Below are 12545 nucleotides of genomic sequence, written 5' to 3'. Positions count from 1 at the left end.
TCTCTCTCTCTCTCTCTCTCTCTCTCTCCCCCCCCACCCTCTGTCTCTGCTGCTTTTCCATTTCGGAGTTGACAATGTTTATTTGCTCGCTTGACTTCTTCTTTTGTTGATCGCTCACTACAGATATGCCTAATATATCCAGCCTGCAACTTGTGGGGGTATATCTGGTGGATGTTCTGGGACAGGCCTGTTTAAGTTTAAAAGCTTTGGAAAATGCTGGGCCCAGCAATTGAGTTTTTTCACACTGGTCTTTTCCCACCCTTGTCATATTACTTTTGTTTGTTTGTTTGTTCGTTTGATATTTTCCGCAACTTTCCTCACTGTTTCATACACTCTTTTCATGTTGCTTCGTGTAACACTGCAACCTCGACTACAGGTAGAACTTTTGTAAACATATAGGCTATACAGCCCCATAACCACCTATTTTTAAAATCCTTGCTATTAGTTCTGCGTTACAAAGTTTAAGAGTTATCTCTATGATAGATACGATAGATAGATATAGATAGATCGATATATAATTATTAGGTCTATTGAAGGTTCATTATGACCGTCTTGAAATGAACCCCCCCCTCTTACTTTAGAAATAAAGAAAACCACGGAAAAAACCAAAACAAAACAAATCAATAAAACAGAACGGATCAAAGCTCCATCTAAGATCTAACTGTTGCTGTTTTTCGTGGATTTGTCGTCTCTATAAATGCGCACACACCGTCGTAAGGACGTATCTTTTGTAATAGATTTTTAATGTCTCTGATTGATAGCATGACAACTGATTTGATATTTCTGTGATTTATTATGTAAGCCTATAGATCTACAGACTACAATCTCCAGACAACACAGATCATTTTTGAAAACAACCCGACTAATTTGGGCTATCATATCAGGTTTACCAATGTTGGAGTAAACCCATAGGCCATACTACATGTATTTATGGTCTTTGTCCGAATCGAACTGAGAACTGTAATTGTAAACACTTTGATCTGCACTGATAATAAAAAATGCGAAATAAAATAATAGCGCTATACTTTTCTGTGCGTCACAAACAGGAAGTTCCATCGTCCATTGTAAACATGGGAGGAGGTGTCAACTATGGAGGATAAAAATCAGGAAGGGCTGCTTTAGTAGTGGATTTATCAATATCAAGCGCTAGTGTCTGTTTTTGTTTAAAAGCGCTAGCGTAACATAGAAATACAAACATGAAGTACACTGTCGACTTTAAAGAATGTCTGAAGGACTCTCCAAGATTTCGGTAATTAATTTATGCCATTTGATGAGTCGGGGGTCCCCGCCCAGTAGGCACTGTTGTTAGTGTAGACCACTAGAACTCTAGAAGTGTAAAGTGTAGACTCGGCAAAACTCCGTTCCTGATTTAGTTCTTGTGGTCGATCTGGACTATTCTATTTTAGATGTGGAAATCCAGACGTCCAGTCTAATTTCAGCTTTCAATAATTTAGCCTATATATGAAACAAAGGAATTTTGTTGGTAAGAGAAGGAAAATTAATTTATTTTTGATGGCGGCTGTAGTATAGTTATTCGCACAGGGTGTGTGAATTCTATGGAACTGTATTCGCACAATTTTATTCGCACAGGGTGTGTGAATACTGCGAATGTTGTGAAATTTTATTCGCACAGGGTGTGTGAATACTAGATTAGGCCACCTCTATTCTCACCCGGGGTGAGAAGAATAGTGCAAGCGAGTCTTTTGGCTATTCTCACCCGGTGCGCGTTCACCGTTATATTATAGCCTAGATCTAGGCCAACAAATTTTGCGTTCACCCTACTAAAAAGCGTACAATTTTGTCCTGTGGGCAGTGGAGAGAGAGAGAGAGAAAGAGAGAGAGAGAGGAGTAGCGCGAGAACTTCCGGTCTAAACAAAATGGCGACCCGCGTAGTTCGGCTCGATTCGAAAAGTTAAATAGCCGTAGCATCTTTGTAGACAACCAAATTAATTTACTTTTGTGTTTTAACATCATTTTTAAACTTTGTTTTGGTCAATTTGATCGTCCACACTGATAGACAGTATTCAGAAGGAGACAGAGAGAGAGAGAGAGGGGAGGAGTAGATCTTGCGAGAACTTCCGGGCAAAACAAAATGGCGACCCGCGTAGTTCGGCTCGATTCGAACAGTGAAATAGCCATAGCATCTTTGAAGACGATCAAATTAGCTTACTTTTGTGCTATTATAACGTAATTTTTTCTTGGCTTTTATCAATTTGATCATCCACATCGATAAAAAGTATTCCAAAATAAGGAAAAACAGGTCTTGTTTCAAACCGGGTGAGAATAGCCTACGGTGGCAAGTCTCACCCGGGGTGAGATTTCGATCGTATTAATTTCTATTCTCACCCCGGATGAGAATAGCCACTTCCACTAAATTAGAAATGTTATTCGCACAGGGTGTGTGAATACTATGAAATTATATTCGCACAGGGTGTGTGAATACTACAAAATATTATTGGCACAGGGCATTTCAAAAGAAGGATGGAAATTATCTAGATCTAGATCTAGCATTTCCTCATTTTTCCTTTTTTCATCCTCTTTTGCGTAGGGACAAAGATCATGGGATAGATCTAGATCTAGATCTAGATCTAGATCTAGATCAAGAAATCTAGATCTAATTCTAATTGTGTGCAATGCGATACAACCCCCCCCCCCCCCAACTCAAATTAGAATTCAAATGGTGTATTACAAGTGTCAATGATCAAATCTCTCTTTTTTCGTTTTTTTTCTGTTTCTGGGCACTATTTCTCCTAACATTCGGAAAAATAGTCACTTCGAATAAAATTTGATGAGTGGCCATGGCATAGCTCCATAGCTCTGTCATTGTGGAATCTAGGTATAATAATAAGATCTAGCTTTATGTTTTTTACATATTAGGCCAGGAAAATGTAAAGCGGAAAACACTTTCCTGTCATAATATAGAATCTAGCATAGATAGAGCTCTAGATTTTCTAGATCTAGACAGGATTGATGACTAAAACTTTTAGATTCTAGATCTAGAAATCTAGATCTCTATTTTTATTTACAAATAGTATAAACTAATTTCATCAAGTTTCATTTCAAGACATTTTGATCATGTCATGAATGGGCATGAAGCTACAGCGAGCACGTAGCACACCTCTGTGATTGGCCTAAATATAGATGACGTAATTCCATCATCTATTTTATTTTTTGTCATCTTCCGGGGTTTACCCCAAGACTCTTCTCTCTTAGGTTTCCTTCGCCAGTAACTGTTGACTAAATCTCACCGTGTTTGTTTTTTTGTTGTATTAATTTGTGTTCATCTTTTTATAAACAATATCAGCAATTCTCGTTCCATACATGATTTACCTTCTCCTCAAAGCTGTACTCACACTCACACCCGCACACACACACACCAATGAACGCGCGCACACACACATACATACACACACACAAGGGTGCGCTCACACACACACACACACACACACTCACACACATAGCCCAAGCAGTCGACGATGAAACCTAAGTGACATAGCCCATCCGCGTTAAGGGGCAAAGTGGGCCCGCCACGATGAGATTTAGTAAACTTGTGAGGGAAGCCCCGGAAGACGACAAGAATAGATGGCGGAAATACGTCATCTATATTTGGGCCAATTACAGAGGTGTGCTAGGTGCTCGCTGTTCGTGAATAGTCACTTCGAATAGTAATTATAATACAGGTCTGTGTAACAAAATCAACAGGTTCCTTTGAATGCCATTTTTAGGCTCTCTTGAGACTCTTCTAGTGAAGTTTAAACGTAGTCCATTGCCATTGGGAAATACTCCTACTCAGAAAGGACTGTGACTGGTAAAATGACTGGTAACACGAAATACTTAGTGGAGAAGTGGGCTTGTGTAGCTTCATCTTATGTGAAGGAAGGCATTATTTTAACTTAATTTTTTCTGATCATTTAAAAAATTGAAGCCTGGTTCTTGTTCTTTTTATCTCGTCTTGATCATGCATGGTAGGTAATACAAACAAACATTATCTTAAAAATTGAACAATGAGTGCTTTCTTAATCCACATGTAGTGTCATGTAGGTTGCATTGATATCAGTCAAAATAGTTATAATAAATATTCGGGTAGAGTATCTGTCGGAACAGCTGTTCTCTGGGGTTGATCGAACGACCCTGTTGAGATTGCTCCCTTTTAGTCCCAGCTTCTCCTAGGTTATACGCGAGAGGGTTAAGGTGTCTTCATTCTCATAATTTCAGATGCAGGACTGTTGGGCACAGACACCAACATTCTAAACTCGAAATTTCGAGGATAGCTTACAAATATAATGCCAATCCTCAACTGAATTTCTGTATTTGCTTTGTGTTGGCTGTGTTTTCTCAAACACTTTTGTTCCGTACACAGATTTGTCACAGCTTACACCTCGTCTTGGGTTGTTGGCGGGTGCTCTGGTGTGGTTTGCTTCTTCTTTCCTATCGAACATCTATTGTCCTGATCTCTACTCCTTCTTTTTTATGTTTGTTACTCTCTTGTAACGCCTCTAATCTTTGACACTTATATATATGACCTTATTGTGTTGCAAGTGCCGTAAAACTTACTAAACACCTCGTCTAAAAAAGTTGCAATCAGATTTTTTCTCATAATTATATAGAATTAAAATTGTTTAAATCACCTTGCATGCATTGTAAAACAACAGTCCCATCATTGTTGAGAGTCAAGAAGTAAGTTACATGAGCCCATCAGGTTCACCCCCACACAGGGTGAGAATACATTGCTAATGTGACGTCACATCATTGCACATTACCTCTAGTCGTCGTAAGGCACTAGAACTTTCTTAATGAATCTACCTCTATTGATGACATAGCTGGGTGACAGGCGGTCTATTTCTAATCTTTTCTCAACATCTAAAGTGATTAGAATAATGAATGATAAAGTCCACTTTCTATTGTAAGATCACATTTGATTAAAGCTTAAGAAGAATAAGCTAGGTCAGCAGCGTTTGAAACAAAAAAAACATAATTTGAAAGTTAAAAAGCATAAAGTGCTACTTGATTGAACAAACTGGATTATATATATATGAGCACTCTGTTCACTGCCTTGTGACTGTTAGTTTTTGTGTGTATAGAACATTGTTTAATTCAAAGCTACAACCCTTATTATTATAATAATAAAATGTCTTTTTTTTTTCTTTGACAGCACATCTCTGGAAGATGCAGAGGGTGACATTGAGGCATTAGAAGTTCGCCTAGAAAGGGTGAGTGTGGTGAAGTGTTTAGACACATTGCTTTGCTGATTGTTGCCCAATACTAACCGTACATAGGGATTTATTAAAGGAAAGAGGCGGGGGGGGGGGGGGGGGTTCTTTTATTTGTGCAGAGGTTATAACGATTTGCTCACCTCTCATTCAGAGTACCTGATGTTTTGTTTTCTGGTTCATGAAGGAAAGGGTGTGAACATGAGGAGGGGGGGGGGGGGGGGGTAGTGAAATGAAATGAATGGATAACTTTTCTTTTGTCTGCTGACTTTTCATTCTTCCTGGTCGTAGGGTAAGTAGCGCCTAGCAGCAGTACCTCCTTGTTGCCGAGAATATGAAATGTTTCTTTTCTTTAGGGAGGCCATACAAAGTATTAAATTTGAACATTGAATACATTGTTCAGTGTCTATACTAGTGCTTCATTGGCTCGTTATAGGTCTTTCATTGAAACTGTGGAGAAGGAAAAGGTAAAAGTTGTTAAGTTTGTTTTACTTTGTTGTTGTTGTTATGGATCCAGTAAGTTTTACTTTAAAATCCTTTTTCTTTACATTCGATGCTTTTATGTCCATATTGAAGGTTTGCTGTCATTACTGTAGCCAGTGATAGTTGTGAGTTGAAAGAATTACTCTTGCCTGCTTGGGACTTACAATTAAAGATCTTTTATGCTTCATTGAAGAGTAATTAAATGGAGGATGTTGTAGACAGGTCCTGCTCATATTCATTTTATATTCTGACAATACTGTTTTGCTTTTTTGGAGGGCAACATTTTGTCTTGTAAACAGTGTTAGTCCTGTATTCACTCTTTAAGTTTCTCACTGAGTTGTCAAAGCATGTCTCACACTTTTCAGCCCAAATTTCATGTAAAGAGACAACTTATGAAAAGATGAAAGTTCTGAATAATTCATGATTACTGTTGGAAATTGTTTACATGTTGCAAATCCGTTACAAAACCTCATGAATGAAATTTGAAATGCTTTTCTGGACTGTATGAGTTAAAAGAGGACTGGTGGAAGGTTTCAGGGTGGAAATCCACTTGACCAGTCAGAAATCAGTTCCACTTTGAGGTTTTACTGGTCAATTGCAATCCATAATACTGAACTTTTGTCCATCTGGGTTTATTCTGGCTGGGCACTGTCATGATTAACTGTATAAAACTTAAAAAAAAAATATTTGTTGCAGTTTGTGTGTGTTTAAAAAAAAAAATTGTTGGGGGGGGGGGGGGGGCAGCTCCCTTGATCTTCATTTCCTGAAATACCCTGAGCAGGCCTGAAGGTAAAACGCATTGTTTCATTAGACCGTCAAGTGGAGCAGCACTGGTTTTGCCTAGTGGTGTTTAGAAGGAACAGAGGGAGGGAATTATGACATTTACTTTTATTTGTTTTTAACATTATCTTGTTCTTTTCCCCTTGTCCCTTTTAGCTGGTCAAGCAATGCAGCACCATGATAGACATGGGCAAGTCTTTCAGCTCTGCCAGCAGGTAAGAAAACAGTATGCTTGTATGTAGTATAGGGTTTTACGGCTCTCGCAACTGCTAAGGTCATATGAGCGCTCTTTTTTCTTTTCAACAAGTTTTCTGTAATGCGGGGTCCCTTGCCCCCTCACCCCGAAGAAGGACAAAGGGCGAGGGGGTATAGGCAACCCCGGAGGAAGGGAGGGCGGCCGCCGGAGAGCGCGGCTCTTTGAACCTCGCGGTGGTAGGAGCTCCCGCCCGCGCGGCCCCCACACGCAAGAGCGGGCGTGTGTGGGGCCGCGGGACACAGGTACCCGACAGTATGCTTGTAGTTTGGTTCACTAGCCATGTTTTTTAAATTGAGAAAAAACGAGCCCATATACTTTCACTCACAGACAATTTATTAGAGTTTGAGTCTTGTAAAACATTTTAAATGGGGTCCTCGAAGCTGTTCATAGAAAATGTATATGTGGGTAGGATGCTCAAGCAAAGAGGTGACAACAAAGGTGGGGTGTTTTATTTATTTTATTTTATTTTTGTAAGTGTTTTACGGCGCTCGCAGCTGCATAAGGTCATATGAGCGCGCGGGACACATTAAACTTTTTCAGTTGGTAGGAAATTTTGAATTTTGCCCGGGTGGCGGCCGAAGCCTACTCTTATCGATTTTAGACCACCAAGGGATCTTTAATGTGCGCAACTTGCACACGGGACCTCCGAGATTTTTCGCCCTTGTCCGAGAAGGCTAGGTGTAGATCTTTCCTACCAGAAGATCAGGGGTGTGGCTGAAAGACAGCAGTAAGAAGAAGTCAAGGAGTAGCAGTAGAAAGGCTGTAGAAAGAATCAGGAGCCCAGAGGAAGGGGGCAAAGGAGATGAGGGAGTGGGGGCTGAAAGAGGAGACGAAAGCAGACGACAGAACATTGCTAGAGAGCAGGAAAGGAGGTGAAAGGAGACAAATTTAGAGAAGAAAATTTTTCGGTCACTACCCGGATTCGAACCCGGGACCTTTGAATGAGAGGCCAACACCTTAGCCTCTAGGCCACGAGAGCCCCCTAGGAGGGGTGTTTGAATCTGAAAATACTATATGGAACAGCAAGTTGTCAAAGTCCTGGACTGCAAACAGATGTGTAGCATGTATCTCATTTTCTTTTGCAAGTAATCACGACAATTGGGTTCTGAAGAGTACACTGAGATGTGTGATGTTTCAGTTTGTGAGGGATGAGAGTTTGGAGGACACTTATGATAGTCTTGTATTTGTAAAAGTCTCAGGACATGTTTGTAACTAATAAAATATTTTCACAAGGGATTATAATAGGATTGTAGCTTAAAATGTGAAAGGCTGGTATTATAAAGATGTTCAGTGGGAATATTCTTATATATTTAGATAGGTTTCATGTGCTTATTACAAACTTTTTTTTTGCTGCTGTTGTCAATGAAGGGCTGTCTTTGTTGTTGTTTTGGTTAGACTGGGGAGGGTTTTTTTAATCGTTGAGTTATAAATAGAAATTTCGTAATGTATTTAATTTCACAATTTTCTTCTTTTTTGTTTGTCTCAGTGGATTTGTCCTGGGAATACGAGACCTGGCCAACTACTTCAATGATGACGCTCTCGTGTCGGTGAGTCCATCTTCAAAAATTATTGTATATATTTATATATGTGTCTGTATATATTAAGTATATATATATATATATATATATATATATATATATATATCTATATCTATATCTATATCTCTGGCTACTTGTTCTACCGACTGCATTATTCAAAACTTTCCACCTTGCGCAAATCCAAAAATGCTGCTGAATTATACCTTTCTGCTCTTCTATTTTGATGTATTGTGAACTCTGTAGTGTGGAGAATGTGACTGTGGGTAAAAAACTTGCTTTCTTTGATAGGATGGTTTAAAAAAAAAAAATGGAAGAGAGTTTTTGTGAAATGATAAAAAACAAATTGTTTTCAATGTTCCCCGTTAAATGGAGATGATCACTTCTATCATTTCAGTGTGTGCGCGTTGTTTTGTTTAAGTGTACACTCATGGCATAGTCTGTTGTTTGAATGATGTTCACACGTCTTGACTTTCCTCCTTTGCTTGGTGCTGCTTTATAATACGAGGCAGTGTTCATGTTTTATATTTTTCAGGCTTAGCTGCTGATATGGGGTGCATTCGGTATAACTGTAAATCAGTACGCTTGTCTCTTTGCTTTGCTTTTGTCACAGAATGAGAATAGCACCGCGGTGTGCTCTGTGGTATAAAATTAATGAAACAGCAGAACACTTCTTTTAGTGCAGTCTTTGATGTAGAAACCTGCTTTTTAGTTTTGAAAGATTTGAATTATTCAGATGTTTGTCTTTTCATCTCACTTTGTGAAATTTGATAGTTTGGGTAAGGGAAGGAGGAGGAGGTAGGGGGTGGGGGGTTGGGGAGAGAGGTATGGGGGTGGAGTGGGGGAATTGGCTAGTAAAAATACCTGCTACAATTTGTGTGTAGTCACTGCGGACGTATTTAAATGATTTTGTCATTAAATTGATGTCAACCTCACACTCGGCATGTCAGTTGTTGATCAACAGTATGAGATAGAATGAGAAGAGACGCAAAGTAATGGATATTGCTTGCCATGAGGTGCCAGTGCAATGTCTTCTTTGTAGAGCAGGAAATGTTTTCTGTTGAACCTGTGACGTGTTGCAGCTGCAGTTTCCAAAGGGCTCTGTCTTTTGGATTTTTGATAAAGATGGACTTAATTTTTGCCACGGATACTTCCCTTACAGAGTGCTGAATATTGAGGTTTTACTGTACTGTGGCGCTTCTTGTTTTGGGAAACCACAAATGTTGTTGTTATCGTTGTACAAAGATTGCATTGACATCTGATTTGTGTGTGACATTTCGGCAGGATAACCGCAAAGTTGCTGTAAGTATATGTACCAGGAGATGAGCATTGCTTGCAAGTTTTTATCTGAATGCGTTTTTTTTCCCCCTCAATCCTTTTTTTCCTTTGTCCTGTCTTGTCTCCTGTGTTAACAAAACCACCCTCCTCAAGCGTGTATCGTCACGGTCATGGGTAAAGAGTCAAATAGTAAAATATCTTTCTCTAAGACAGGCTTTTGCAGTAGATGGAGGCATGAGTCAAATCCAGGGTCTTAGTTTCTTTCTTGTTCTTTTTAGAGATGCCCTAACTCCCTTTTTTTTTGATAACTTATTTTGTGTCAGATAGGATGATTCACTTTAGCAAAAAGAAAAGGTGGTTTTGTTGCTTGAAGAACTAAGTGTGTCATATTTTGAGCACTGTCGCAGTTGCAAGAAAACTGAGTTTTTCCTTTGTCCATGATGAAGTAATGAAGTTCTAATTCTTTTTTGAACAGCAATGATATACGTTTATGAAACCTTATTCACTTGTTTTAAATTTTTTGAGAAAAATGATAAATGTTAAAATACTTTCAAGACTTTGGCTCACTCTTGGGTCTTTGCTGGGATTTAGTTGTTGTTTTTTTTCTACTCTTCCAAATAATTACCAAGAATGAAGATAATATGTTTATGACCGTGACGATATACGAAGGCACCCAGAGTTATAGGACTGTTTGCTACAGCACTTTCTGCGTTGTTCCCCAATCTCCCAACTTTTGTCTACAAAGGTTGGCATTGTCCCTGGCAGTGATGAGCTCATACCCCCAGCAGCACTGAGTTTTTTTTGTTTTTTGTTTTTTTTTCTTTTTGTAAGTGTTTTACAGCGCTCACAATTGCATGAGGTCATACGAGCATGCTGTAGAACTGTGAGAGGCTCTTCTGCAGGGACATTGCCTCTTTGTTGAGACATGTTGGGCAGTGGGAATCCCACAAAAAAGGGCTGCAGTAACCAGTTACGTGGTTTTACGTCTTTGGAATGAGCACGGTGTGCCCAACCTGTGCCGTTGGCCTGATAACGGCGTTGTTGAATTGGAGCATGGCATTGTTCTCCTGCAACAATGAGCATCTTCATAACAGTTTTATTTAATTTTATTTATTCTGTGATTTTAATTGCTGGTAATATTTTTGAAAAATCTTTATTTTTATTTATTATTTTTCTGTATAATAATTACTAGATTGGTCAAATGTTTGCTCATGTCTTTTTTATTTTTTACAAGGGGTAGATTCGTGAGGTTTGGTGGAAGAATTGTGTAGTACGAGTTTCCCTTTTTGTTTGTTTTGTATTTGTATCTATGTGACATTGTGGAGAGTCTGGGAAGGCATGAGATTGCCCAACAAAGCAAAGCAATGAGCTTCTTTTTACCTTTGTTTGTCAATTGACTTTTCTTTGACCTGTTTTGTAGTCGTGTATGCGGAAGTTTTTCGATATATATATATTATATATATATATATATATATATATATACACATGTACACACACACACACACACACACACACACACACACACACATATTTTTCAAATTTGTCTCCATCTCCTTGACTAGCAGCTGTAATGTCAGGGGTGGGTGCTTCGTCATTGCTCAAAGAAGGTGTGAGTTCGCTTCCCAATTGTGGGTAGTTGGCAGGTGCTCTGTTGTGGTTTGCTCCTTCTTTCCTATCAAACATCTATCATTCTGATCTCTCTTCCTTTTTTTGTGTGTTTGTTACACTCTTGTAACACCTCTAATCTTCGGCACTTATATGACCTTATTGTGTTGCAAGTGCCGTAAAACACTTACTTAAACTAAAGCTTGCCATATTGGAGTATCCCTCTCCGCCTGGGTTGGCCCTGACAGACAGGGTCCAAGTAGCCTGCTTCGTAAATGATTTTAGTTCTGTCGATGGTGGGAGTAATATATTAAAGTAAACAATTTTTAATTTGTTTTTTATGTATATTATTATTCTACTGTATCTGACAGTCCGCTTTTCTCTTCACTGTTTTTTCTGTTTACCCTCTTGTCTTTCCCTTCTGCTCTATTGAAAGGTTCTGCTTCTTTATTGTCCCTCTGTGGTTTCTGTCTGCCACTTTTTTTTTACTGCCTACTCCGTAGTTTCTGTGCATCACTTAAATTGCTCGTGGGTGATTGGTGGTTTTGCTCCTTCTTTTCTTTCTAACATCTTTCGTCCATTCTATGTCCGCCTTCTTTTGTTTGCATGTTTCTCGCTAGTTAGTAACGCCCTTGTTCGTCGGCACATATTGTTTGACGTATGTTGGTTGCAAGGGCTTAAAACTCAAACTATAAGTAGTGCTTCTTAAGAACAAAAACAGAACAAAACCAAACCAAACCTTTTTTTTTGCTCTCCTACCAATCCCCCCCCCCCTTTTTCTAGATGCTTAAAGCTTAAAGCGGTTTGTTGGAGGATGCTCTAGTTTTGTTTGCTCTTTCTTTCCTATCCAATATTTAATGTCCTTATCTCTCCTCCTTCTTTTCTTTTTCTTATGTTACTTTCTTGTCACACCTCTAATGTTCGACACTTGTTTGACCTATTTGTGTTGCAAGTGCCGTAAAACTCTTTCTAAAACAAAAAATAGATATTTAAAAAAAGAAATTTGAAAAACAAGACAAAAACAACCTTCCTCCCCCAAAAATACAAAACAAAAAAACTACAAACAAAAACACACAAACACACACACACACACACACACACACACACACACACACACACACACACACACACACACGACAAAAAAAAATCCCAACAAAAAACCCCGCCCAGCTGCTTAATGAACGTTATCGTGGTGGTGTGTTTTGTTTCACTCCCACTCCCAACTCTCTCGGCGACTGTAAATGCTCTTCATCCTTCGTGTGGGGAGTGGCCCTCCTAGTGGGCATCTCTTCTGTTCTTGTTTCCGTTCGCAGTATCTATTCGGAGACGTCTCCGACGGAGATAGACCAATCAAAATGCTTTGTGCCTCTAGACCAAGTAAAACAATCTGGGGGAGGG

The 12545-nt window shown here is 39.1% G+C and overlaps 1 protein-coding gene across 1 annotated transcript in view; it reads left to right on the top strand.

Annotated features, from left to right (window-relative positions):
* Positions 1-1063: 1063 nt before the first annotated feature.
* LOC101853753 (arf-GAP with coiled-coil, ANK repeat and PH domain-containing protein 2) overlaps positions 1064-12545 on the top strand; it is a gene marked incomplete at its 3' end in the record, with an annotated part of 28726 nt that continues 17244 nt past the window's right edge. Inside the window, 5 exon segments of the mRNA XM_013090319.2 lie at positions 1064-1249; positions 5153-5210; positions 6630-6688; positions 8216-8276; positions 9549-9566. Of these exon segments, the coding sequence (XP_012945773.1) occupies positions 1197-1249; positions 5153-5210; positions 6630-6688; positions 8216-8276; positions 9549-9566 (249 nt within the window).

The sequence above is a fragment of the Aplysia californica genome, unplaced genomic scaffold, assembly GCF_000002075.1.
Source record: "Aplysia californica isolate F4 #8 unplaced genomic scaffold, AplCal3.0 scaffold01220, whole genome shotgun sequence".
In the NCBI taxonomy this organism is placed as follows: Eukaryota; Metazoa; Mollusca; class Gastropoda; order Aplysiida; family Aplysiidae; genus Aplysia; species Aplysia californica.
Note: the sequence above shows the minus strand (reverse complement) of the source record. Positions and strands in the feature narration are given on the sequence as shown.